This window comes from Trichoderma virens (genome assembly GCF_000170995.1).
Source record: "Trichoderma virens Gv29-8 chromosome Unknown TRIVIscaffold_1, whole genome shotgun sequence".
Classification (NCBI taxonomy): domain Eukaryota; kingdom Fungi; phylum Ascomycota; class Sordariomycetes; order Hypocreales; family Hypocreaceae; genus Trichoderma; species Trichoderma virens.
In genome coordinates, this window is record NW_014013748.1 from 352631 (window position 1) to 378595 (window position 25965).

At 48.9% G+C, this 25965-nt stretch overlaps 4 protein-coding genes across 4 annotated transcripts; 2 read left to right on the forward strand and 2 right to left on the reverse strand.

Moving 5' to 3' along the window:
• Window positions 1–962: 962 nt before the first annotated feature.
• TRIVIDRAFT_33825 (uncharacterized protein) lies at window positions 963–2516 on the reverse strand (the record flags this gene model as incomplete). Its single annotated transcript, XM_014105582.1, has 3 exons — window positions 963–1040; window positions 1089–1668; window positions 1720–2516. 3 exons carry the CDS (start codon window positions 2514–2516, stop codon window positions 963–965), a joined length of 1455 nt encoding a protein of 484 aa, XP_013961057.1.
• Window positions 2517–5329: 2813 nt separating this feature from the next.
• Window positions 5330–20168, forward strand: TRIVIDRAFT_85582 (putative non-ribosomal peptide synthetase; the record flags this gene model as incomplete). Its single annotated transcript, XM_014105583.1, has 3 exons — window positions 5330–6285; window positions 6343–19795; window positions 19875–20168. 3 exons carry the CDS (start codon window positions 5330–5332, stop codon window positions 20079–20081), a joined length of 14616 nt encoding a protein of 4871 aa, XP_013961058.1.
• A 74-nt stretch (window positions 20169–20242) lies between these two features.
• On the reverse strand, window positions 20243–22349 carry TRIVIDRAFT_85586 (uncharacterized protein; the record flags this gene model as incomplete). The annotated part of the gene is made up of 1 exon (XM_014105584.1): window positions 20243–22349. The coding sequence occupies one exon, from the start codon at window positions 22091–22093 to the stop codon at window positions 20462–20464; it is 1632 nt and encodes a 543-aa protein (XP_013961059.1).
• A 1898-nt stretch (window positions 22350–24247) lies between these two features.
• TRIVIDRAFT_165903 (uncharacterized protein) lies at window positions 24248–25876 on the forward strand (the record flags this gene model as incomplete). Its single annotated transcript, XM_014105585.1, has 1 exon — window positions 24248–25876. The coding sequence occupies one exon, from the start codon at window positions 24248–24250 to the stop codon at window positions 25772–25774; it is 1527 nt and encodes a 508-aa protein (XP_013961060.1).
• Window positions 25877–25965: the final 89 nt, after the last annotated feature.

Consider the following 25965-nt stretch of genomic DNA (forward strand, 5'->3'; position numbering starts at 1 on the left):
CCGAAGCTTCAAAACCACAGACTCGGCGCTAGATTTGTGCCATTTTTCTTCAGCAGCCAACCGCTGACGGCGTTGGATGGCATCGGCTCGGAACGCCACTAGAATGATGTTGCCATCAGCCAGGCGGCGTTTTCATTTTTTCCCACTGGTGGACAAAGCAAATACAGCAATGGGATATGCATTTTCTCGGTAGGTATTTGTTATATCAGCAGCGTCTGAGTTTGAGTGTAGTTCAGGTGTAGTATACGGAGTAATAGCTGTACAATTCCAGCACGTGCATGTACTTCTGCTGGCTACTGGGCATCTGCAGACCATGGAGTACCTTGGTTTGTACTACTAGGTAAGGTCATGTAAGCAAGCTCGTGTCTGGCGCCAAGAGAACTAAAGTGTCAGTTGAAAGGAAGCTGCCACCACCCGAGGAGCAAGCACCTACCAAGAGATGCTTATCTAGATCACAAGTTTCATTGTGGCAAACATTTTCAGATCAGATCTCTCTCTCTTTCTATCTACCTACTAATTATTTGAAATTCATCCAACATTTACTCAAGCGCGCAATACAGCAATGTTCAATTTCATTCAATCTAATCAAGCCGTTGATAAGTATGCCTTGTTTGCCGTTGACACGCTTCAACTCCGCCCCTACCCTGGAATTGGAGCGAAAAATCCTCTCGCTCGCGCTCTGAAAACCTCATCGCCGACTATTACAAAGATGATAAAAAAGGATTTTTTTTATTGCTGTTTTTGTAAATGACAAGTTATGCTCTCTACATGGGGGATGTGTTGCTAATAAATCGCAGCCTACCGTCGCAAAATGATTTGACGCCTCCATAAAAAGACTCTCAGCTCGCCGCAACGTCAACCACTACTCTACATCTTTCAAACATCACCTCGACTCTTGATATATCCAAGGCCATTCTTGTGGGTATCTGACTTGTTCCGCACTCGCTACCGCTTTTCATCCATCATTGGCTACTGGGAAAGATGGAGTTTACAATCTCTGCCGATCTAGTTGCCAGCACTGATAGGAGAGTGTCGCTCAACTGTTTGCCGTTAGCACTATTTCTTCACCATTGGTAGACTCAACTTACCCCATGAGTGCCTTCACAGCATCCCTGAAGCCATATGCCAGACTCCTTTGACACTGATCCGGGCTTGAACTTGACTTGGTAGTCTCGGCCGACTGCCATCTTGCGCTCTCCCTGGTCTGTCTCGACCTTCCATCCAGTAATTCCCTTGTTATACTCTTGGCCAATCGGTGAGGCCTTGGGCAGCATATTCCAAGTATCACGGAGCATCTCGACATGCGCATTGCGCTGGTAGCCCGTGGCAGCAATGAGCAGATCCACTTCAAGAGTCTCTTCGTCGACAAGGTCGACAAACCCTTCAAACTCGCTATCTGTAACGTGCTGCACCTTAAGCTCTAGGGAATCTCCCCGTGGCTCAATGCTAGTGATTTGACGGCCGCCCATGATTCTATGAGGCCACTTTTTCTCGTCTGTTCCAAGGTCTCGCTTTTGGTCGTACTGACGCTCATACATCTCCTCAATGAGATTCAATCTGACAACGCCATAGTTGGTAGCCCGAGCCTCAGCCAAGAAGTTGTTGCGATGTCTTGCTGACTTGGGGAAGAGGGTGTCAATGTATTCGGGGTTGAAGACTGAGTTGACACTGCGCACCACGTTAGCATTTGGTCCTGCATTTGGGCCGTGGCAAACTTACAAAGGAGAGTCATCACTGGGCTTCAGGAATTCGGGGCGCATCACCAGCGCTGTCTTTGAATTTGGATATAGCGTCTGGATGTTGTGGAAGATCTCTGCAGCGCTCTGACCCGCACCGAGAACGGCTACACGATAGGGAGCGTCCTTCTTGGAAAGGATTTGTGGAACCATGTAGGCATATTGGGAGGAATGAATGATTCTGGGATGCTTGGAGGGGAAGCTCTTTGGAAAGTTTGGCTGTCCACCAGCGGCGATAAGAACGTTGCGACCTCGGAAAGAAAGCGTCTCACCGGTCTTTGGGTTTCGCGACCGGACCGCAAATGTGCGGACTGAGTCTCCCTTCTTCAACTCGGGAGAGACAGACACCACCTCTTGGCCATACTGAACCAAGTGCTCGAAATATGAAGCACACCAGCGGAGATAATCTTCGTACTCTACGCGAGCTGGCAGGAAGGTACCCAGGTTGGTAAAGTCTACCAGTCGTCCATTGCGGTGCAGATAGTTGAGAAACGTAAACTCTGACCGCGGATCCCGCAACGAGGCCAGATCCTTGATGAAGGAAATCTGCATCTTTGCACCGGGGAGAAGCATACCAGCATGCCAGGCAAAGCGAGTCTGCTTCTCGATGAACAGCACCTTGGGAGATGAGCCACCGGGGAGAAGCTGCTGCCCTGAAGCCACCGCATCATGAAGAGCGACAGCTACGGCGAGACTAGCAGGGCCAAATCCGACGCAGATGAGGTCAAACTCGGAATCCGAGGGCGATTGAGCTAGATAGGGCGACTTATTCTTGTGCATCTTGCTCCCTGACTGGTGTCCGTTGGTCAACGGCGCGGGGCTTCTGCTGTTCTGCTCGGTCGAACCAATGATGTATGGCGAGGAGCTGTCAAAGCCGACGTGGTGAGCTTGCTCGCTACCATTTGGCGTGGCTGGCTCACTGCCGTTCGGGGTCCCCAGATCGTTGAGGGTGATTTCACTGTGGGGGGACATGGTGACGTAGAAAGAGGTAATGGTTCCGCTTTGGGTGAAAGAATGGTGACGTTTTTGGTGAAGACGGACGGTGATTGAGCAGCGCTTCCGTCGAGTGATGGAAGAAGAGCAAGAAGAAAAGGTTAAATTCAAAGGGAGAAAAAAAAATGAAAATAGGGAGAGAAGGAGAGCCAATCTATGAGCTCTATCGACTTGCTCTCTTGAGTTGCGTGCTGTATGCCCTAAGAGAATATACACAGACGGCTCAGCAAGCAAGCTGTCAGTGGTGGCTATTTGTCTTACGACGCTAGGGCAGAGCTGCTGGAAAGCTTGTGAAAGTGGGAGGGGCTGTCCAAGTCGCTCAGCCGTGGGATGGGCCGGGAATTATACTCGCACACACGGGTGCCTGGCTCGAGGAACAGGCTTTTAGTCTCGCCTATATCAACTCGGATTCCGTTCTGGAGAGTCGCAGGAGACCCGAGACCAGCCGCCCAATGGAGTCTTGGAGCGGAGAAGCACACATGAACATGGTCCAATGCCGGCCAAGCTGCGCTCCGTACACAGTGTAGCTTGGAAGCTAGTGCCAGCAGGCATGTACAAATCATGGCTGCATGGGCCCATTCGACACCCTGTACAGCTCGACGGTGGGATGGTTTCTGTGACTACCACTGGTGCATGGGCCGTCTTGATCATCACGGCAGTTTGTCCCTTGTCAACCGGATCTCTCGTTGCGTAACTAGACCGGGGGATGGCTTCAAGCCCATCGGTGATACGTTCGCTGAATACAATGCCCTGGTTATGGTGGTCTAACATTGTGCCTTTGGGGAATCAATTCAGTCCGTAGCTGTCTTCAATGGACAGTAGATGCTCGCCCTGTCCCTCGGACTCGTTCAATCCACAACAGGCCGATAGCTCGTCTCTCCAGTGCAAATCTGGACCTTCTTAAACGAGCTTTAAGGAAATTCCGTCTCTTCTTGGCAACTATAGCGTGGGCTGATGCAATTTTGCTTTACAGGCCTTGCCATGCTGGCTCGGGTTTTCATGAGGCGATCAAAACTCGATGAACCAATCCAATGGCTTGAACCCTCCGCATAAAGGCCGATCTATGGACCGATGGCAAGTTTGCGACAACCGTGATTCATTTAAAATTAACCTCGTTTAGGCTTTCAGTGGGTGAAGCGGCTGCGAGCACGGAGGCAAGCCCCATAAGAACAAAGCGTGGTGGAGATTTGATTGAGGGAATTATCTGATCATCTGATAAAAACCGGATCAGATAAGATCAAGGCCCGTGGTTGGATCCGCATTCATCCGTCGCAATCCCAGAGCCCTGAGCCGGTGCTGTGGGAAAATTTTTTCATCTTCCTTCAACAGGCCCTTTGATCATCAAGAGCCGTTTTCACGAATTTTTCCTCTTAGTACGCCCCTCACTGCTCCGCCGAGGACCAAGTGAATCACCGCCCGTCACACTCGGGAACGCAGTGCTCTCCCCTTGCAGGGACTTGGCACTTTGCACATATCCGAACGACACAAAACAGGGCACGCAATCGTCCAAAAGAGGGGGATCGTTTCATTGCCTTTGCAAGTTGGAAAACACCGAGCCCCACATGAGTACTTTATGAAGACGGGCTACAGAGGATTCTCTCGGCTTGCTGGAGAATTCGAAGCCTCCAACGAGCCGATCGCTGGTAAACGCCTCGCTAGTGGTTGCTCATGTCAGACAAGGCGGCCGCCCCTCTTCGGGCTGTGTCACCCAAAGTGAGTTGAGTGCCTGGTTTTGGCCCTGGTTTGGCCTTATTAACATGGGAGACTCCCTTCTGGCTGTTATGCGATCGATGCCTTTGCCTGTGACGCTACCGTTTTGCTCTCCCACTTTCACACACACATCCTTCCTCATCCTCTCATCCTTGTTTGTACATGATCCGATTCAGTACCCGTGACGCCATCGTTACCCTTTGGAAACGAAACCTAACCTTCAAGCTAAGCGAAGCATAACGCGCGTTGCGTGTGGTAGCCGAACTCCGGGCCCTGCTTGCAATAAGGCTAAAGCTGCATGGTAAAGAACTATTCGGACGAACTATATCAACCGATATTTCCCACCTGCGCAGCAGCGTGACAGCGAGCGGCTACGACAGTGTCTCAAACTGACGATTCGATTGGTGGTTGGTGCCTCTCCTTACGCCTCGCTGATTAATTGCGCTCCTCTGAGAGGCCCGTTTCTGCCCCAGCTCATGCACGATTTAGACGCAGTGCCGTCGACGCAGGAATCACGAGCCCCGAAAGCCTCATCGGCGAATCATCGACATGCCAATTCAGCAGTAACTTGTCTCATACGCTCGGATTTGGGCTTTTACATGTCGCGTGGTTCAATCTTGGCTAAATGGCGCGCGGGCAGTGCATTCGAGTGACCAACGACCGTGAGGCTATTTCGCATATGGGTCGACGTGATGCAAACATTTTCTCGTAGGTAGATCGCGCCTTGATGCCTCCAAGGGCTTTATGGCTGTGATTTGATTGTGGAAATCAGCACTTGGTTGGTAAAAGTGCCTATTTTGGTCAGGGTTTTCTGACAGTCTTTGCAAACCACACATACACACGCACAAACGCACGCACACACACACACACACACACGAAACGGTGCAACGATGGAGGCGCCCGCTGACTTATCTGTGCTTAACCCACATCCAACTCTATTACCCGGTCCGGACCTACTGCATCACCTTATCAGGGAACCGGACGATTCAATAGCCCTGGACTATACCGGCAGGAATAAGCGCGTATCATTATCCTATCGTCAGCTCCATGATGCTGCAGATGCCCTAGCAAGCAGGATATGTCGTGCATTTGGTGAAACCAAAGATCAGTTTGTGGTTCCAGTTCTGGTTCACCAGTCGCCACACTTATACATAGCCTTGTTAGCTATTCTAAAGGCTGGAGGTGCATTCTGCCCGCTCAATGTGGATGCTCCTCCGGACCGAGTCAACTTCATTTTTAACGATGTTTCCGCGGCCGTTGTCGTGGCATCCGCGGAGCTGGCCTCCCGTATACCTCCACAAAGCGCCGTAAAGGTGCTTTTAGTTGATGAAGACGAAGAAGAGAAATCCCTGGATATAGAACCCGCCAACTGTCGTGCTCCTAGCACAAAGGATTTGGCATATGTCATGTATACATCTGGATCAACTGGAGTTCCAAAGGGCGTTGGTATATCCCACTCTGCTGTAACACAGGCATTGCTAGCCCATAATCAGCATGTGCCGACATTTTCTCGTTTCCTCCAGTTTGCTGCTCCAACATTTGATGTCTCCGTGTTCGAGATCTTCTTTCCGTTGTTTCGTGGAAGCACATTGATCAGTGTCGATCGAAAGGAGATGCTGAACGATCTGCCAGAAGTCATCTCGTCGATGGGCGTGGATGCTTGCGAGTTGACACCAACTGTGGCAGCTAGTCTGTTACGGAAAAGAGAAAATGTTCCGACACTACAGTTGCTGTTGACCATTGGTGAGATGCTCAATGAGCCTGTAATACGGGAATTTGGCGGAAGCCAAGATAGGGAGAGTATACTGTGGGCCATGTACGGACCAACAGAAGCCACGATTCACTGGTAAGTGCATTGTGAAAAGTCCATCTCTGAGTTGGTGATATCTAACGAGCCCCATAGTACCGTACAGGAAGCGTTCTCCTCCACATCTTCAATAAAAAACATTGGCGTGCAGCTACCCACCGTATCATGCTTTATAATTGAGCCTGCAGAAACTGCAGAGGCGAGTAGAAACGCCAAGATTCTCCCCAAAGGAGAAATCGGAGAGCTTGCAGTTGGAGGCTACCAGCTTGCCGATGGATATCTCAACCGACAAGAGCAAACGGCTTCCTCTTTTATACCTTCGCCCTATGGCTTAATCTACCGGACCGGAGACAAAGCACGCATAAGTAGCGATGGGACCATAGAGATTTATGGACGCTTATCCGAGGGCCAAGTAAAGCTTCGAGGTCAGCGGCTTGAGCTGGGGGAAGTTCAGTCTGCTGTATTAAAAACTCCTGGATGCCACTTGGCCGTTGGGGCTGTGATTGACTCCATCCTGGTTGTATTCTGTGTTGCGGATACTGGAGTCACGGAAGACTTGATCATGAACCAGTGTCGAAGCTGGCTTCCGCAGTTCATGATGCCGGGAGAACTGGTGTTAATGGATGAGTTCCCTCGGTTGCCGAGTGGTAAAGTCGATACCAAAAGGCTGAAAGCGGAATTCATTGAGCAAAAAGCTGCTGGAAGAGGCCAGAGCGATTCCTCGATTGCCTTGTCCGACACAGAGAAGACCATCCTGCGTGTCATATCGGATACCCTGGGAGCTGAAGCAAATTATGATATGACCCTAGCTTCCGCGGGAATTGATTCTCTCGTTGCAATCAAGTTGGCATCATCGCTTCGTTCGTCAGGATTTAGCGTGAGTGTTGCGGAGCTGTTGAGCATGCAGACAATAGCACAGCTATGCTCTGCAGTACGGCCTCTTTCATCTCTTACTCATTATGAAGCTTCATTAATTGATATCCATCTGATGGACAATTTGGATTCAATTGCAGAAAGCAATGCTGCTCTACAAAAGGACTTGGAGCTTGTCGAGGATGTGCTACAGTGCAGCCCTCTCCAAGTTGCAATGCTATCAGAGACGGTACAGCGTCTGGAAGCTTACTGGAACGAGATAGAACTTGAGGCAAATCCTGGAATTACTGCGACAGAAATACAAGACGCGTTTCACCTTCTTGCGCGGCAAAGGGATATCTTGAGAGCAGGCTTTGTCAATTGGCAAGGAAGTTTTGTATCACCAATATTCAAATCACTGCGATCTGACCAAATAGAAGTCGTCGAGGAGTTTCACCAACTGGAGCTATCTGGAGACGAAACGCTGCTTCGGCCGCTTCGAATACAGATTCAGCAGGCGAGATCTGATGCAGGCCCTCGCCTTTTGATTAATATCCATCATGCCATTTACGATGGCTGGTCCATGGATATCATACTATCAGATCTAAGTACTGTATTATATGGAAGACCATTGCCTCCCCGGCCGCAGTTTTCAAATCTCCTTGCATATACCAGCAATATCCCGCGAGATCAAATGGACAGCGCAAGGGCATTTTGGGCTGAATATCTCGTTGACTGGAATAAACCAAGTCGTCCAAAGTTGAGTGCTCGGCCAGCTGAATTTGATGAAACTTTAGTTGTAAAGACACAACTTGATATCCCCGCAGAGGCCGCTCAAGAAGTCTTTACGAACACGAGATATGGCGCCCAAGTCTATTTTCAAGCGGCCCTGGCGATCATTTGGGGTAGTATGGTGGGTACGTCAGATGTCCTTTTAGGTTCAGTGACATCTGGCCGAACTATTCCGGTTGAAGACGTTGAGGAGATTGTTGGACCAAGTATTGCGTCGCTTCCTCTACGAGTGGGTATCGATAACTCTGCTACGATGTCTGATGTCTTGCGGAATATCAACGAGAGCAATCGGAAAATCATGGAGCATTGCCTATTACCACTGTCAGAAATTAAGAAGCTCTCAAGTCTACAGGTGACCGAAAGCCTATATGACGTACTATTCGTTTACCAAGAATCCTTGTATACGAAGAATCGTAAGGAGGCGGCTATTAGAGAAACTCGGCACTTGGATCACCTGGAAACAAAACTATTGTTGGAGGTGGAGCCGAATGATGCCGGATTCTCGATGCAGGCTACGTATCACACGGAATGGTTTCCGTCAGAAATGGTCGAGATATTGGTTGAGCAAGTTAAGGCAGCTTTTCAGCACATCATTCAGTATCCTGATGGGTTAATTCGGACGGCAAAAGATGCCATTGCAACCGAGGCATCTGTTGCAAACACAAATCCTGAGAAACTACAAGACGAAGTCGACCTCGCTACTTTATTCGAGGCTGCGGCTGCAAAAACCCCAGATGCGGATGCCATTTGTTTTAGTAAATTGCTCTCAGAAGTCCCTATAATTGCGGATACGATGTCATACGAATCCCTAAATCACCTCTCCAACCGGATTGCTCGTTTCTTGCTTGAGCAAGGGGCCGAACCTGGTCAGGTTATTGCAATCGTCATGCAAAAGTCACCCCTTCTCTACGCCTCAATTCTTGGAATCGTCAAGGCTAGATGCGCATACTTGCCTCTTCTTCCATCCACACCAATCGAAAGGGTGGAAGATATCTTTAAATCAGGAAGCATTGAACGTTGTGTGGTAGATAAGGACTCTATACAATCGTTTCAAGGTGTCACTGATGTACAGTTCTTGGATGTCGAATCGGCTTCGTTAGATGGCTTTGCAAACAATAACCTGGACATACCAATGGACATGTCGAGGCTGGCCTATGTGATTTACACCTCAGGGACTACAGGAGTACCAAAAGGTGTCGCTGTGAGCCAGAAGAATATTGTCAACAACGTTACATACCTTGCATCTGTATATCCCAGCGCTCAGAGAAATCCTGCTCGGCTATTACAAGCTTGTTCGCAGGCATTTGACGTATCTGTCTTTGAGATTTTCTTTGCTTGGCACGCTGGCATGTGCCTTTGTGCCGCTGCCAATGATGACTTGTTCGAAGACCTAGAGCATTCGATTCGCCAGTTCCAGATCACACATCTTAGTTTGACACCTACAGTGGCATCCTTGATTGACCCCAAGAATGTGCCCAACGTTGAGTTTCTGGTTACGGCAGGAGAACCCATGACTCTATCGGTTCTTGATACTTGGGGAGAATTACTGTGGCAAGGATATGGGCCATCAGAGACGACGAATATTTGCAGCGTCAAGAGAATGAAGCCGGGCGAGTATATCGAGCACCTTGGCTGGTGCTTCTCTAATACATCAATTTTCGTGCTTTCTCCGGACGGCCTTTCAACTGTTCCGATCGGTTGGATAGGCGAATTCTGCTTTGGGGGAGAGCAGGTCGCCGATGGCTATCTCAATATGCCCGACTTGACGGCGGAAAAGTTTATCAATCACCCGGATTATGGCCTCATTTATCGTTCTGGTGATATGGGCAGGATGCTTCCAGACAAGTCGCTTCTTATTCTCGGTCGTATCGACGATCAACTTAAGCTCAAAGGCCAACGAATTGAAGCTGGCGAAGTCAACAGCGTGATAACTTCGGATCCCTCAATACATGCTGCAGTAACCACGTTGGTTAGACGAGAAAGCGGCGCGACTAATCAGCTTGCTTCATTCTATACGTTTTCCCAGGGAGCAGTCGACGAAGTGTTACAGACATTAGATCCCGATGCCGAATCTCATCGTTCTTTATATGCCACCCTGATATCAAAGTTACCGTCATACATGGTGCCTTCCTATCTGATACCAGTCTCTCGAATACCCCTTACATCTAGCGGCAAAGTTGACCGGCGGAAACTACAGTCTTGTTTTGAGGCGCTGTCTCAGGAATATCTTGAAAGTGTGTCCAGTACTGTAACGATGCAAGACGATGCTGAGTGGAGCAAGGCGGAAATAATGATAGCGGAGGCCATTGCACGGTCTTTAAATGTGTCCCGATCTGACATTGGTCGTTGGACGCCATTTGCAACCATCGGCTTGGACTCTATATCTGCGATTGGTGTTTCTCGCAACCTCAATTCTCAACTGGGGTATCGGGTTCCTATTTCGGCGATTTTGCAGCACTCTTCTGTCGCACAACTTGCGCGCTTTCTCCAAGAGCGTTCGGAGAGAGATGGCCCAGTAAAAGATGTTGTCTTCTTTTCTGACTCCTTCATTCACGGGGTCCACGAAACTTTTGAACAAGCGCCGTATTCTATCACTGGGATCTTGCCGTGCTCTCCCCTGCAAGAAGCAATGTTGTCACAGGGCAGCTATTATAACAGAATTCTTCTGCGCCTTCATCGTCCTGTTGACGAGATGAAAGGCTACTGGGATGAGATGACGAGGCGGCATAGTATTCTCAGAACCTGCTTTATCACTACTGATAGTGTTCAATTTCCAATTGCGCAAGTAGTTCTGGATAATTGGACGATTCAGTGGAAGGAGTTTGCCGTTACTACAGCTTCTCTCGATGAAGCTGCCCACCAACATGTAATCTGTCTATCTGACCCCCTGGATACAAAAGTACCACCTCTATCGTTTGCCATTATACAACAAGAAGACTCGATATTCTTATCTTTTATATGCCACCATGCCCTATATGATGGAGTAGCGATGGAGAATCTCTGGAGAGAAGTTGAAGCGCTGGCACATGGCGAAGCGTTACCCCCGCCTGTCTCTTACACACCTTTTCTACAAGCGGCACTCAGTTTACCTGATGATGTTGAGAAATTCTGGAGCAATCATTTCCGAGGGTATGATCCTTTAAATCTATTCATGCAGCCTTCGGGAAGCCAGATTGTTCAATGCGCACATCGGGAAACCCTAGATGTATCATATGGTGAGATCAAAACCCGACTGAGATCCCTTGGAGTATCTTTACTCTCCATATGTCAGGCAGCATGGGCAACTACTCTTTCAGTTTGTTCAACTTCAACTGACGTCTGTTTTGGACTCGTTATGAATGGTCGCACATTGGACATTGAAGGTCTCGATAGATTGGTTGCCCCTTGCTTCAACACGATTCCTGTGAGAAAAGATGTTTCCACCTCTTCTCGTAACATTGATCTTGCCAAGTCGTTTCAGCGCCTTAATTCTGATGTTCAAAGCTATCAATTCTCGCCTCTAAGATTGATCCAGAAACTCGGCACAAAAGAGGGCCGCAGGCTTTTTGATACGTTGCTGTTGCTTCAGAGCCCCTTGCAAGACATGGATTCTGGAATATGGACACTTGAAGCAGATGATGGAGAAATGGATATTCCAGTTGTCTGCGAAGTTATTCCGCATTCTAGCTTGAACGCCATTGCCATCAATATGCATTATGACAAGAGTGCTCTTAGTGAGGATATCGCATTAGCGCTTGCTGAGATTTTCAAAAGCTTCTTCCAAACTATCCTGGACCATCCTTCGTCCGCTCTACCTGACAGAAGCCATCTTCAACCTGCTCAATTATCCGTTCTAAATACTGTTACCGCGAAAAAGAATACACTCGCAGCATCAGAGAAACCTCAGATTAGCGACGCGGAATGGACGGAGCCTGAGAAAAAGATTCGCCAAGTCCTTTCGAGTCTCTCGGGAACATCAATCCAGAAGATCCATCCTGAAACAAGCATATTCCAGCTGGGGTTAGACAGTATCAACGCAGTTCAGGTGGCTGCCATGCTTCGACGAGAAGGATTTGTGGTGTCTGCCTCCGATGTCATTGAGTGCCAAAATTGTACCAGATTGGCACAGAGGATATCACAGACATCCGAGGATAGCGAGACAACACCTGGATATAACTTTGAAAAATTCTCCAAGGAGATATCGGCTCAGATCGCAGATAAGGCACTTGATGCTACAGACATAGAGGCAGTCCTTCCAAGCACCCCGCTTCAGTGTGCAATGCTGGTGTCGTTCATCCAGTCTCAAGGCCAGAATTACCTCAATCTTTTATCATATGCAGTTGATAATATCGTCTTAAAGGATGACTTGATTGCGGCTTGGAAGGCTCTCCAAGTCCATCATCCTATGCTTCGGACGGGATTCGCTGCAGTCCAGCATCAGTATAGCTCGTTCGCCATGTTGAGATACTCATCTTCATCAGATTCTACTGAGTCATTCAAGCATATATTCCATATGGAATCACAAGATGACTTGCAAGAGTGGAAGGAAAAGGAAGCAGCGACAATACTAAATAATCTCCATATTCCACCCTGGAGGGTTTCTCTGGCCGATATTAATGGTGGAATCATGATGAACATTCTTATTCATCATGCTCTCTATGATGCGCGTTCACTCGACCAGATGATGGGTGACCTATCTACACTTTTGAGTGGCCAAGATATCGCTCACATCCGACCTATTGAGCCCGCACTGAATGAAATCCTATCTAGAAGCCTCAGTGACCGAAGTACGGCGCAAGAGTTCTGGACGGAGAAGGCGGAAATGGCAGTGGTGAACACTTTTCCGGTCATGACACCCCTCCGAGAGGATGAGAGAACTATGCTTTCGTTTGAAATCAGATCCTCAGCGACACTTTCATCCCTGCAAATGGCGACCATGAAACAAGGTGTTTCCATCCAGGCCATCATCCAGGCTGCATGGACAAGAATTCTGTCTTCGTATTTGGGAGAAGAATCTGTCGTGTTTGGCGTGATTCTATCTGGCCGCTCTATGGACGAGACAAAAGATGCGCCGTTTCCTTGTATGAATACCATTCCCGTTATTGCAGTGAATCAGCCATCAAATACCGAGTTGACTCGATATATGATGGAATATAACGCCGACGCACATAGGCATCAGCACACTCCTCTAACGCAGATACAAAAATGGCTGGGTCATCCTGCGACACCTGTGTTTGATACACTTCTAGTTTATCAGAAATTGGAGACAGAGTCTAATATCACAAAGCGCTGGAGGCTCGTGAATGATGATGCAACTGTCGACTATCCAGTATCGCTTGAGGTTAAGCCAATGGATAATGGTGAAATCCAGCTCTGTATCACATTTTTCAGTGATATACTGCCAATAGAGCAAGCAGAGTTGCTAGTCAGACAATTTGACGCAATGATGATTCACATTGCTACTGAGCCTGATGGCGACGAGGATGGCATCTATCAATCGAAGCCTGATCTTTTTGCGATAACACCTCCCTTTTCACCAGAGCTACATGCACCTGTACAATTCTTACATCATTTCGTGGAACAAAGGGCGGTGTCTCATCCGAATGACACTGCTCTAGAGTTTGTTGGCAAATTCGAAGGATCCCGTCCGGTGAAGCAGGTGTGGACGTACGCTGAATTCGACGCGATGGGTGATAAGTTGGCCAACTTGCTGAGCGACGTTGCTGCCATAGGGAGTATCGTCGCGATTCACTTTGACAAGTGTCCAGAGGCGTATATCTCTATTCTTGGAATTCTCAAGGCTGGATGTGCCTTTGTAGCGCTTGACCCAAGCGCGCCCAAAGACAGAAAGGAGTTTATTCTCAAAGACTCCTTGGCGCCTTGTTTGCTGACGACGTCTGAAGGAAACATTGACTTTGATACGGATGTGAAGGTTATTCGTATTGACCTTGAGTCTGTGAAATTGTTATCTTCCGAGAAACGTAACCTGGGTGCTAATTTTACACCTGATGCGACGTGTTATTGTCTGTATACATCCGGCACGACAGGAACACCAAAGGGATGTGAAATCACACACGACAATTGTGTGCAGGCTATGATGGCCTTTCAAGAGCTGTTCAAAGGGCATTGGAGCGACGACTCTAGATGGCTGCAGTTTGCAGCTCTTCATTTCGACGTCTCAGTGTTGGAGCAATATTGGAGTTGGTCGGTTGGCATCACGGTTGTTGCGGCTCCAAGAGATCTCATTCTCGATGACTTGATTGCATCCATCAACAACCTTGAAATTACACACATTGATCTGACACCGAGTTTGGCTCGTCTTACTCATCCAGACGAGGTGCCGGGTTTATGTAAAGGTGTGTTTATTACTGGTGGTGAACAGCTCAAGCAAGAAATCTTGGATGCCTGGGGACCGAAAGCTGTTATATACAATGCCTACGGCCCGACAGAGGCGACGATTGGTGTGACCATGTACCAAAGAGTGCCCATTAATGGAAGACCGAGCAATATTGGAAAACAGTTTCTCAACGTGGGATCCTACGTTTTCCGCAATGGAACCGAGATCCCAGTGCTGCGAGGTGCTGTTGGAGAACTCTGCGTTTCTGGAAGATTGGTTGGCAAAGGATACCTCAATCGCGAGGAACTTACTAAAGAGAGATTTCCGACGCTTTCAGAATTCGGAGAAAAGATCTATCGAACCGGCGATCTTGTTCGTATTCTTCATGATGGCTGCTTTGACTTTCTCGGTCGTGCGGATGATCAAGTTAAGCTTCGTGGACAGCGTTTGGAGATTGGCGAGATTAACCATGTCATTCGTACGGGTGCCTCAGAGATTAAAGATGTCGCGACAATTGTCATCAAGCATGCATCTAGTGGCAAAGATGTTCTAGTCTCGTTCCTGGTCGGCCAGCAGCGGTCTAAAGCTGTGTTGGCTCCGTTGGTGGACGAGACGAATCTAGGTGCGAAGGCTAAAGAAGCATGTAGAGCTAAGCTTCCTGGCTACATGATTCCCACGTATTTCTTGGTACTTCCGTTCATCCCGTTATCGCCAAATAACAAGGTTGAGGCGAAGGAACTGAAGAAGCTGTTCAATGGCTTGTCGCACGAGCAATTAATGGATCTGACAGCACCAAAGGCCCCCCTTCGATCTGTCAACGGCGAAACTGGGTATAAAGTAATCCAGGTTCTGTCCGATTTTACGTGTGTTAGCTCAGACAACATCGATGGAGAAACAAGCATCTTTGATCTTGGAGTGGATTCCATCAGCGCTTTACAATTGTCTACTCTGTTCAAAGATCGAGGTTTTGTGGCATGCTCGCCTGCTATCATACTACGAAACCCAATTATTGCAGACCTTACCACAACGCTATTCGAAAAGCTCTCTTCATCTCTAAAAGACAGCCGCGTGAAAGAATCACAGCAAATGATACAAGCATATCATCATCGATACCGCGCACTTGCCTGCAGTATCCTAAATCTTCGAGGAGAAGATATAGAATATATTGCGCCATGCTCAGCACTTCAACAAGGAATTATCTCAAAGTCAGTTACAGATGAGATTCGAGGTACATACTTCAACTCATTTGTGCTGAAATTGAATGGCGATGCTGCAGAGGAGCGAATGAAGGCTGCTTGGAGTGAACTTATTGTCTCCGAGTCTATCTTGCGAACAAAGTTCGTCAACACTACAGAGGGTTACATTCAAGTCGCATTGAAGAACCAGGACTTGCGCTGGATAGATTCAACTGTGCAAAACGAGGTGGATGCGAAAGCTTTCTTGGATAACCGGTGGCAGGAATGGGTTCAGCAAAACAGTGAACATATCACAGCGCCAATTGAGGTGATCTTCATAAAGGGACCTGACTTCAAGAAACTAGTTATTCATGTTTTCCATGCGATATACGATGGAAATAGTTTCGACCTGATGCTTCAAAAACTGAAATCTATCTATGAAGGGAACCCTATGGCGTCATCTCCAACATTTATAGAGGCGTTATCTCATGGCCCATTATGGCGACACGACGACTGCCGCGGGTTTTGGGAAAACCACCTCCAAGGCTGGAAAAGTTCAACTCTTCAGCTTTCTTCTCCACACAACCCTGCTGCCTCACAAACTCGAGTTATTAGTGGAGCTATATTGGAGGATGCGCGAAAGAAGCACAAAGTTACTTTACAGCCAGTCATTTTGGCATTGTGGACATCCGTGCTTCAGAAATACTATCCCGAAGGGCTAACACTTGGCCTGATTGTGTCTGGAAGGTCGATAGATCTTCCTGGTGTCGAAAACACAATAGGCCCTCTCTTCAATACCGTGCCCTTCTTCAACAAGGCACTGAGTGGCCAAACCTGGGCGTCACTTATTCTCAGATGCAGCGAATTCAGCACAAGCATACTGCCATTCCAACACGTTCCACTGAAAAGCATCCAGAAGTGGTGCGTGGGTGGCCGACAGTTATTCGATAATCTGTTTGTGTTTGAAGTGGAGCAACAGGCCGCAAAAGACGAACTGACTCTTTGGGAAATAGAGGACGGGCCTTTGAATCCAGATTATCCGTTGGCATTGGAAGCAAAGAGGTTATTAAATGGCGATGTTCAACTTACTCTGGTTGCACAGCGAAATGTAGCAGATGCGCCAAAGCTACAAGAAATATTGGATGAACTAGATGAAAATATCAGGCTTCTGGTTGCTGATGTGCCGTTTCCGAGATCTATTGAAGAGGATGAAATACCACTTTCAGTCAAGCAAAACGGATTCAAGTCAGGAGATCACGAGACTGACGACGAAGTATTTGAGTGGACTGATCAGGCTCTTGGTATAAGGGATGCGATCGCATCGCTTTCTGGCCTAGATGATGCTGAAATTTCGGCTGCAAAGACAATTCTCGAGCTTGGCTTGGATAGTATCGATGTCATTCAGCTCTCTGCTAGGCTCAAGCAACGGGGCATTTTATTGCCGGCTTCTCAGATTATGCGCCAACAGACAATTGCAAAGATGGCGACATCTATCCAGACGCAGCAATCTGACGAACTATCCAACGGCAATACAGACTGGAGCTTCGAGGAACTTGAGCATAAACTCTGGTCATATGCTAACAAAGTCGGGTTGAGTGCAAGCGATATAGAGGCCGTGTTGCCACCAACACCTCTTCAAGAATCTATGGCTGCTGGGATGATACACTCTGACTTTGAGTGGTATTTTAATCACGACCTTCTTGAGATTTCGGCAGGAATCGATGTTGAGAAACTCCGAAAAGCATTCCTTGTGGTTATTGACCGGTCGCCGATTCTTCGAACGGGGTTTCTCGAAGTTGATGATTTGCAGCTAGAGATGGCATACTGCCAGGTTGTGCGGAAACACTGGAACCACGCGATTGAAAGTGTCGAGGTGCAAGACTTGACCGAGATGGGCGATCTTGTTGAAGATGCAAAACGAATCGCGAAAGAAAGCAGCGGAGCTGATGCTCTGTTTCAGCTGAAATTCGTGATGTGTAAAGAAAAGACGTTTATTCTTGTTTCGATCGCGCATGCTTTGTATGATGGGTGGTCCCTGAGTCTTCTTTATCGAGATCTGGAGACAGCGTATTATGGAGACTTGCAACCGAGGATGTCTGCGAAGCCTTTTCTTCAAAAGATACTTGCATCAGCCACTGATGATGCTAGTCGATTCTGGGCTGGTTATCTGGACGGTGTTGCACCATCTATTCTCCCAGCATCATCCGATGATAGAATGACGAACACCCTACATCGGAAAGAATATTCTGCAAGCAAGCGTATGTCCGAAATATCCTCTTTCTGCAAGAAACAGGGCATCAGTCTTCAAGTCTTGTGTCAAGCTTGCTGGGCTCTTGTGCTCGCTCATCGGATCAAGGCCCTGGATGTGACATTCGGTGTCGTAATGTCAGGTCGCGATTTCGAAGGAGCCGAAGACTTGATGTTTGCTACAATCAATACAGTGGCACTTAGGTGTATTCTGCATGGAAGCTCGGTATCGTTCTTACGATACCTTGAGGCGAGCATGGCGGACATCCGGGAATATCAATCGTATCCTCTGAGAAAAATCCAAAACGCGGTGCAGCTATCGAGCAGCGAATTGTTTAATACGCTATTTATGCTCCAAAAATTCCCGTATAACTCATCTGTGAATCCATTGCTGAAATCCGTTGATGGCGCTTCGGCAGTTGACTATCCTGTGAGCGTCGAAGCCGAGGCTGTCGGCGATGATCTTGTTTGGAGAGTCGCCTGTCAGTGGCAATTCATTTCCGAGGATGGGGCTGAAAAGTTGTTGGAAGATTTAAACCGGGTTCTGGAGTTTTTAACAAACTCAGAAGAGGTCGAGATACTCTCTTTCCAAGAAAATGGAGTTTCGATTGGTGGACTGCCGCATATCTCGCTCACTGAGGATGTTGCTCTGCCTGATGGTGGCGAAGAACAAAGTCTGGCTATTGAAGACGAAGAAGATGAAATTGATGAGACTGCACTGATAATTCGGAGAATTCTCAGCCATGTGTCATATATTCCAGAGGAATCTATCAGACCCCAGAGCAATCTCTATCACCTTGGCCTCGACTCTATCAGCGCAATCAAGCTGACCTCTCTCTTGCGCAAGGAGGGCATCTATCTAAATCCAAGAGATTTCATCAGAGCGACAAGTATTCGCCAAATGGCACAGCTCACGACTCCTCTCCAAACAAACGGCAGCACCGTTCACCCCAGAGAGACGGCGTGGGCTCCCGAAGGAGATGTCGACGTCGAAAAGCTTTTTGCCAGTGCACATATTTCCAAAGAAGATGTCGAGGTGATTCTTCCAGCGCTGCCTATGCAAGTTTATATGGTCAGTGCGTGGCAGAATGCAGAGGGTCATGTTTTCTACCCGGAGTTTCGGTATCTAGTTGAGGGAAATGTCAGCGTTGAAGATGTCTATTCAGCTTGGCGGTCTCTTGTCGTTCAGACTCCCATTCTGCGCACTGTCTTCATTGCAACGGATGATCCTCAACAGCCTTTCTTACAGATCATTCTCAAGGCAAATTCCCTACCCAGTGATAATTCCGCTGTCAAGCCAATGGTGAGACTCGAGGCTGCGAGAAGAGAAGACAACAAAATAGCCATTAGGTTGAAGATTCACCACGCACTCTACGATGGAGTTAGCATCCCGATAATACTGAATCGTCTGTCAGAGCTCCTCAACGGGAGAACCCTGATGGTTGAGCAAGGCATTGAAGAATGGTCAAGGTATGCCATTCAACCGCCACTTGAAGATTCTCGACAGTCTCGTAGAGCCTTTTGGATATCATATCTTCAGGGCTGCTCCTCTGATGGAGACTCTTCCGCTCTTGTCATGGCTGGGAAGCACCGAGTGTCTCATTTGCGGAAGTCTGCGGTATCAGATATCGCGTACCTTCAAACGTCGGCCAAAGAAAAGGGCATCAGCCTGCAGGCACTCTTCTTCGCAGCCTATGCCAAAATACTTGCAACAGGAAGTAGTGGAGTTGCAAACGTTGACGGAAAGAAAACTGTGGTGTTCGGAATTTATCTTGCCAATCGAGCTGATGAAGCTCTGCCCCTGGCATTCCCGGCGCTCAATCTTGTTCCACTGAGAGTTCACTTGGCATCCAGCGATAACATTCTCGAAGTTGCCAGCATGATACAGGATGATATTCATCTTATTGCCGCCGATGGCCATGCTGATGTAGGCCTATGGGAAGTTGCAGCTTGGACTGGGGTCACAATTACATCGTTTGTCAATTTTCTGAGCCTTCCTGATACTCCCTCCGAAGCACCAAACGACATTTCGAACAATATCGAACTGATCCCTGTGCAAAGCGATGAGCATGTCGCTCAAGACGCTTTTACGAATGGCGACAAAGAAAAAGAAGAAGCAGTATCTCACCTTTGCCTAATAAAGAATCCCGTGAGAGATGCATTCCCGGTGAGTGTTTCCCATGGCCGTTGGCCACCTATTTACTCCATATTTGATGAAATGCTAATTCAAAATTTGTGTACTATAGGCCGCCATAGACATTGAAGCCTCGATAAAAGGAAAAGGCCTAGACATTGGAATATTTGGATCCCAAAAACGACTATCTGACGAAGGCGCAATTCATTTGATTGAAGAGATTGTCTCATATTTGGAGGAATTGGATGACAAAGACGGCGCAGAAATGGCGGCATGGGCTTCGACTTGGTTGACTGGGAACAGCAAAAAGAACTGTTGATTTCCGACTATACTCCTAGGTGAAGGCGTTGCAAGACATTTATACACACGTGTATATGGATAGAGTACAATAGATGATTGGGTCATGATTATTGTTGCCTGGTTGAAAGCGGACAGCGATGGCAAGTTCAGCTTCACTCTCTCTTGCAGCCAGGTGTATTTAAATATAATTGAGATAACATTTCTTTTCTTCTACCTAAAGGGATATCGTTATCGTAAAGACGTCAGAGAATACAAATACAAGTGGCGACGAATCTATCGCGCAGCCTGGCTGAATACCAAAGCGCTCCTCGTCCCATTTTAACTCTACCATGTAATAAATAAAGTCTATGTGTCAACTCCAGTTGTACTCCGTCCAATGAAAGTGTGTGGGTATTTCATCTACAATCTCGACGTCTTGGGCTTCCAACCCTCTTCCATGGCAATCAGCTCTGCCGCTCGCTCGCCAATAGCCAGCACCGTAAGCATGGGGTTGATAGAGGGCATCTCTGGGAATACACCAGCGTCAGCAATGCGCAGCTTCTTGATTCCCCGGACCTTGAGCTCGTGATCTACGACTGCTGCCTCATCCTTGGTCACATCGCCCATCTTGGTGGTGCCGGCAGGGTGGTAGACGGTATGAGCGGCACGGCGAGCGTATTCGCTAATCTGTTCGTCGGTCTGTACCTTGGGGCCGGGAGCAACTTCTTCCTTCAGCCACTCCTTGAAAGGACTTTGCTCAGCAACTTTACGAGCCGCCTTGATACCGGCAACAAAAGTGGCAGCATCGTAGCCCTCGGGGTCGGTAAAGTAGCGGAAATCTAGAGCCGGCTTGACTGCGGGATCGGCGGAAGTCAGGTAGATGCGACCTCGAGATCTCGGCCGGGGAATGTTGGGAGTCATGCAGAATGCATAGCCGTCGGGGATTTGGCGATAGCCCAGTCGCTCAGTGTTGAGTGTGAATGGAATCTGGTAGCAGTGCATCATGATGTCGGCAGCATCTCCATCGCTGCCAGCGGCATTGGTGGGTTCTCGACGGATGAAGACACCGGCATCTGAGTCCATGGTGGTCTGGTTGGGAGGAACTGGGGTGTTGAGCTCCCACATAATGATTGTCTCTGGGTGATCAAGCAGGTTCTCGCCAACTCCTGGAATATCCTTAACAACGGGAATCCCCAGACCCTCGAGCTGCGAGCGCGGGCCAAGTCCAGAGTGAAGCATCAGACGAGGTGTGTCAACAGCGCCAGCACAAAGGATAATTTCCTTGCGGGGCTTCAGCACCGTCTTCTGGCCCGATGCCAGGTGAAGAACAATGCCACTGGCAACGTCATTCTCAACCAGGACTTTGGAGACATGAGCCTCGGTCAGGATAGTGAGGTTTGGCCGCCGCTCCTCGCCGCGCAGAATGGGATGGATGTAGGCGACAGACGCGCTGCTCCGGCGACCATTATCAGGGTTATACGAGACATTGAAGAAGCCTGCACCCTGCGTAAGCTGGCCCTTCTCGCGAATCTCGGTGTTGAAGTCGTCAATGACTGGGATATCGAGAGCAGAGGAGCAAGCCTGGACCCAGTCCTTGCACAGCTGATTGCGGTGGCGGGCATGGACAGGCTGAAAGGTGTTGCGGAGATTGTCAATGTGACGAGTAACATTTTCAAAGGTCCAGCCTTTGCAGCCCTGAGCAACCCACCGGTCCATATCATGGCGGAAAGGACGGAAGGAAATGAGGGTGTTATGTGACGAGCATCCTCCAAGAACCTTGGCACGAGAATGGCGGATATGGCTGTTACCCATGGGCTGCTCCGTTGTGCCATAATTGTAGTCGAGCTCGCCGCCCAGCAAGCTCAGCCATTCTCGCAGGTTGAGGACATGGTTGAGGTTAAAGTCGGAGGGACCAGCCTCGATGAGAAGAATGCGTCGTTCAGGCAGATAGCTTGAGAGCCTAGAGGCAATCACACAGCCGGCAGTGCCTCCGCCAACGATGATGTAGTCAAAGGCAGAGCTGCCATTGCTAGGAAGGGAGCGGGTAGTCATGGTGTCGTGAAGTTTGGAAAGGATGGATGAAAGAGTGGGTGCTGTCTCGATGTAGGAAGAACAAGTCTTTAAATAGTCTACTCTGGCTGCGGCTGTCTCCTTGAAAGATAAGGTGCACGCATGGAAGTTAATCCCAGAGCTTGTTCACAAGGTTTCTGTGATCTATTTGCTAAGGCAAGGCTGTGATGGAAGGATGTCTGTATCCAACAGAATCTGTACCCTCAAGTTCAAGTTGGACAGTGTGTGAAGCAAAAGCAGCACACTAGAACAGGACGACGGCGATATTTAAGCACAATGGAACAAGCAAGTCACTCAAATACGTATGCCTTCACCCAAAGCCACCTTTTGACGGTACGAACGAGTACACAGTTGCCCATTGACGCTAACGGGACACGGATGGCAACGGACTCGTCAAGGAGAAGCACTGGCTCGTTTTCGATTTGCTTGCGGTGGAGTCTGCAATCAGCAAGTGAGTGAGCGAGTGGGCTGAGACGGACGGAGTCGTTGCCTCATTCAAATCCGCCAGCAGAAAAAAAAGAGAAGAAAAAAAGAATCTCACCGTCCTAGTTGCCCAATCGAATCGATCTTCAGGGCTCCTGTCCCAAAGAGTCGCAAGGTTCGGCACCATGGTTTCTGGCTTGGCTGGAGAATGGCGTCTTCCACACAGTGTATCGTACGCGCATGACGTCAAGGGATTCTCCTGTTCCCACCGCTGGGCCGAGGATTCCTGGTTCACAGTGTGCCAAGAAGAACATTTTGCGTATCAGTTGCGGGGAGAGGCTGGCTGTCGTGCTGTTTAGAAGCCATTCTGAGCGTTGGTTGGTGAAGATCATGGCTCTTTCGAGGCGTTTGAGGCCAGGCTTAGCTGATGCAGGAGGGCGGAGTGGAGCATGGCTGGGCGACGGGGCTAAGTTGATCCGGGCAGTAAAGCGAGAGCTGATTGGCCGCAGCCGGGATGATTAGCGAAAGGAAGCAGAAGAGTGGAGCCAATCGCAATCAGGCGCCCCACTTGAAGGATATACTTTGTGTGGACGGAGAAGCTTCAAACTGTACGAGTACTCGTACTTTTTAATGCGGCTTGCATCGAAAATTGCGTTTGTTTGCATCGAGTTTTTTTAGTGTTTGCGGTCGGATCAATTGTTGTTACGGTGGCTGCTTACCTTTTTTTTTTTTTTTTTCTTTTTTTACAAGTGCAGCTGAACGTGGCCTGTTAGTCATAGTTTGGCTTCAGGCGGTCTGTTGTTGTCTTCAGCTGAGCTGATAATATTCAGCAACACCTCAACTGCTAAATTGATGGTCCTTTTACCGCTATCCAACCACCACGTCTCTCTATAGGTACCTATACTGATGCTGACATTCCGTTATATACTCGTTATTCCTCGCACACCATGAAATCCTCCACCGTCACATCCTGCATAGTCAAATAGCATATCCTACAGAATAGACAACGACACCCCCAAACTCGGCCTATTCTGACCGAACAAGCATCCACTCGCCATCATTTCTGCGCCAAGCCGAGCCGGCGCAATCAACTCGGCGGAGGCCCCACTGCCGGACCGGGATATAATCTCTCATTTTCTCAGGCCTACAGAACAGGATCCATCAGTGACGTATGGTGGATTCTCCTGTCTCTTTCATTCTCTCTCTCTCTCGTATACAGCACAGTACTGCTGCGATTTCTTCCCCGTCTTCTGACTAGTTGCCGGATGCAGGTAAACGCTCTCACGGCCTACAGTAGCGTGTCTTAGCAGCTGCTTCGCCCCAGACAAAGGCGCTGAAGCCCCGGTATGTCACCCCACAATGGCCTGTACATAATGCAAACGGCGTCCCTGGCAGATGAGACAGCAGCGAATGCATACTTGTACGAGTAGGTACTGCACAGTGCTTGTTCTGTCAAATCAATCCATTGGTGCTTGTCATATCCTGGGCTAAGTACATAACAATCGGAGTCATGGCGGTGGAGCGGTTGGTACTTGAGAAATAATGAAGTGACCTGCTACTGTAACAACGGAATTCCCCGTCCCTGTGCTGGTACTATTGGAGACAAGATCGACGTCACTCTCCAGCTCCCAACTTCAACCTCGACAACGACACTCAAGTTGAAGCTTCAAGGCATCCACCATACAAAGCCTGTGACAGACCATCAAGCTCAACATGACCTTTTCAAAAGAAATCCACACCTTCCATTCTGGACGGCCACAGCCGCAGTCCTCAGGATCGCACACCTTCCAGTCTCTCGATCCCAGCACCGCCAAACCATTGGCAACAATCTATACCACGACACCTTCACAGCTCAACGATGCCGTCTCCTCTGCTCAGAAAGCGTTCCCGGTATGGTCGCAGACGCCCGCCCCCAAGCGCGCTGCCATCCTCCTTCGCGCTGCCGCTCTCCTGAGGGAGCGAAACGATGCGCTCGCCCGCACTGAGATGCTGGATACCGGCAAAGCTTGGTCCGAGACTTCGACAGTCGATGTGGTTACTGGAGCCGATGTCCTCGAGTACTACGCACACTTCATTGCCAATAGTCAGCCTGGACAGCACACTAGCCTAAGGCCAGACGCATACGTCCTCACCAGCCACGAGCCCTTGGGGGTTTGCGCTGGCATTGGCGCTTGGAACTATCCGATTCAGATTGCTCTATGGAAGTCTGCTGCTTGCCTTGCTGCCGGCAACTGCATGGTCTACAAGCCAAGTGAAGTGACTCCCCTCCACGGAAACACATTAGCCGAGATTTACATCGAAGCTGGCATGCCGTCTGGAGTGTTCAATGTCGTTTATGGCGATGGCCCTAGCGTGGGAGCCCCTCTCGTCGCCCATGAGGGCATTGCCAAGGTCAGCTTCACCGGCCAGGTCAGCACAGGCAGCAAAGTAGCCAGCGAGGCGGCGAAAGGAATGAAGGGTATCACCATGGAGCTCGGCGGCAAGAGTCCGCTGGTCGTCCTCCCCGACGCTGATATTGACGAGGCAGCCGACATTGCCATGGCAGCCAACTTCTTTTCCACCGGCCAAGTCTGCACAAACGGCACCCGTGTTTTTGTCCCCGACACGCTGCTGTCACGCGTGGAAGAAGCTCTCATCAAACGTTGCCGTGAGGGCATCCGCATGGGTTTACCCCAAGACGAAACGACGAATTTTGGCCCTGTCGTCAGCGCTGCTCAGCGTGACAAAGTCAACATGTACATTCAGCACGGCAAAGAGACCGACAAGGCAAAGGTTCTATACGATGGTGCCGTCGATGCGCAGAAGAACAAGCCAACACCCAACGGATACTGGGTCCCACCAGTTATTTTCACCAACTGTACCGACGACATGCGCATCGTACGCGAAGAAATCTTCGGCCCCGTCATGGCCATCCTACCGTACAAGACACAAGGCAAATCCCAGGAGGAGTGGCTCCCAGAACTGATTCGCCGCGCAAACGACACCAAGATGGGTCTTGCAGCTGGCGTTGTCGCCACAGATCTAAGTCTGGCGCAGAACGTGATTCGAGAATTACAAGCTGGTATTACTTGGATCAACACTTGGGGAGAATCTCCGGCCGAGATGCCTGTGGGCGGATGGAAAATGAGTGGCGTTGGTGTGGAGAATGGGTTTGAGGGTATCATGGCGTACATGCGGGTTAAGAGCACGTTGGTTCAGCTGGGCAAAGGAGCAACAAAGGGCCTTTTTGCCAAGCTATAACTTGATCCTGGAAATTCGTTCTTACAAGATGGCGTTATAACTGGCAAAACATGTAAAATGTCGGGGGCACACAACTATATAGAGAAGCGATTTTTGTTACAAACAGGCAAACATGAAGTTTTAATTCACAATCTCCCCCACAAGTGCGTTTATAATTTTGATATACATTTTTGACAGGCCGTAGTAAATTA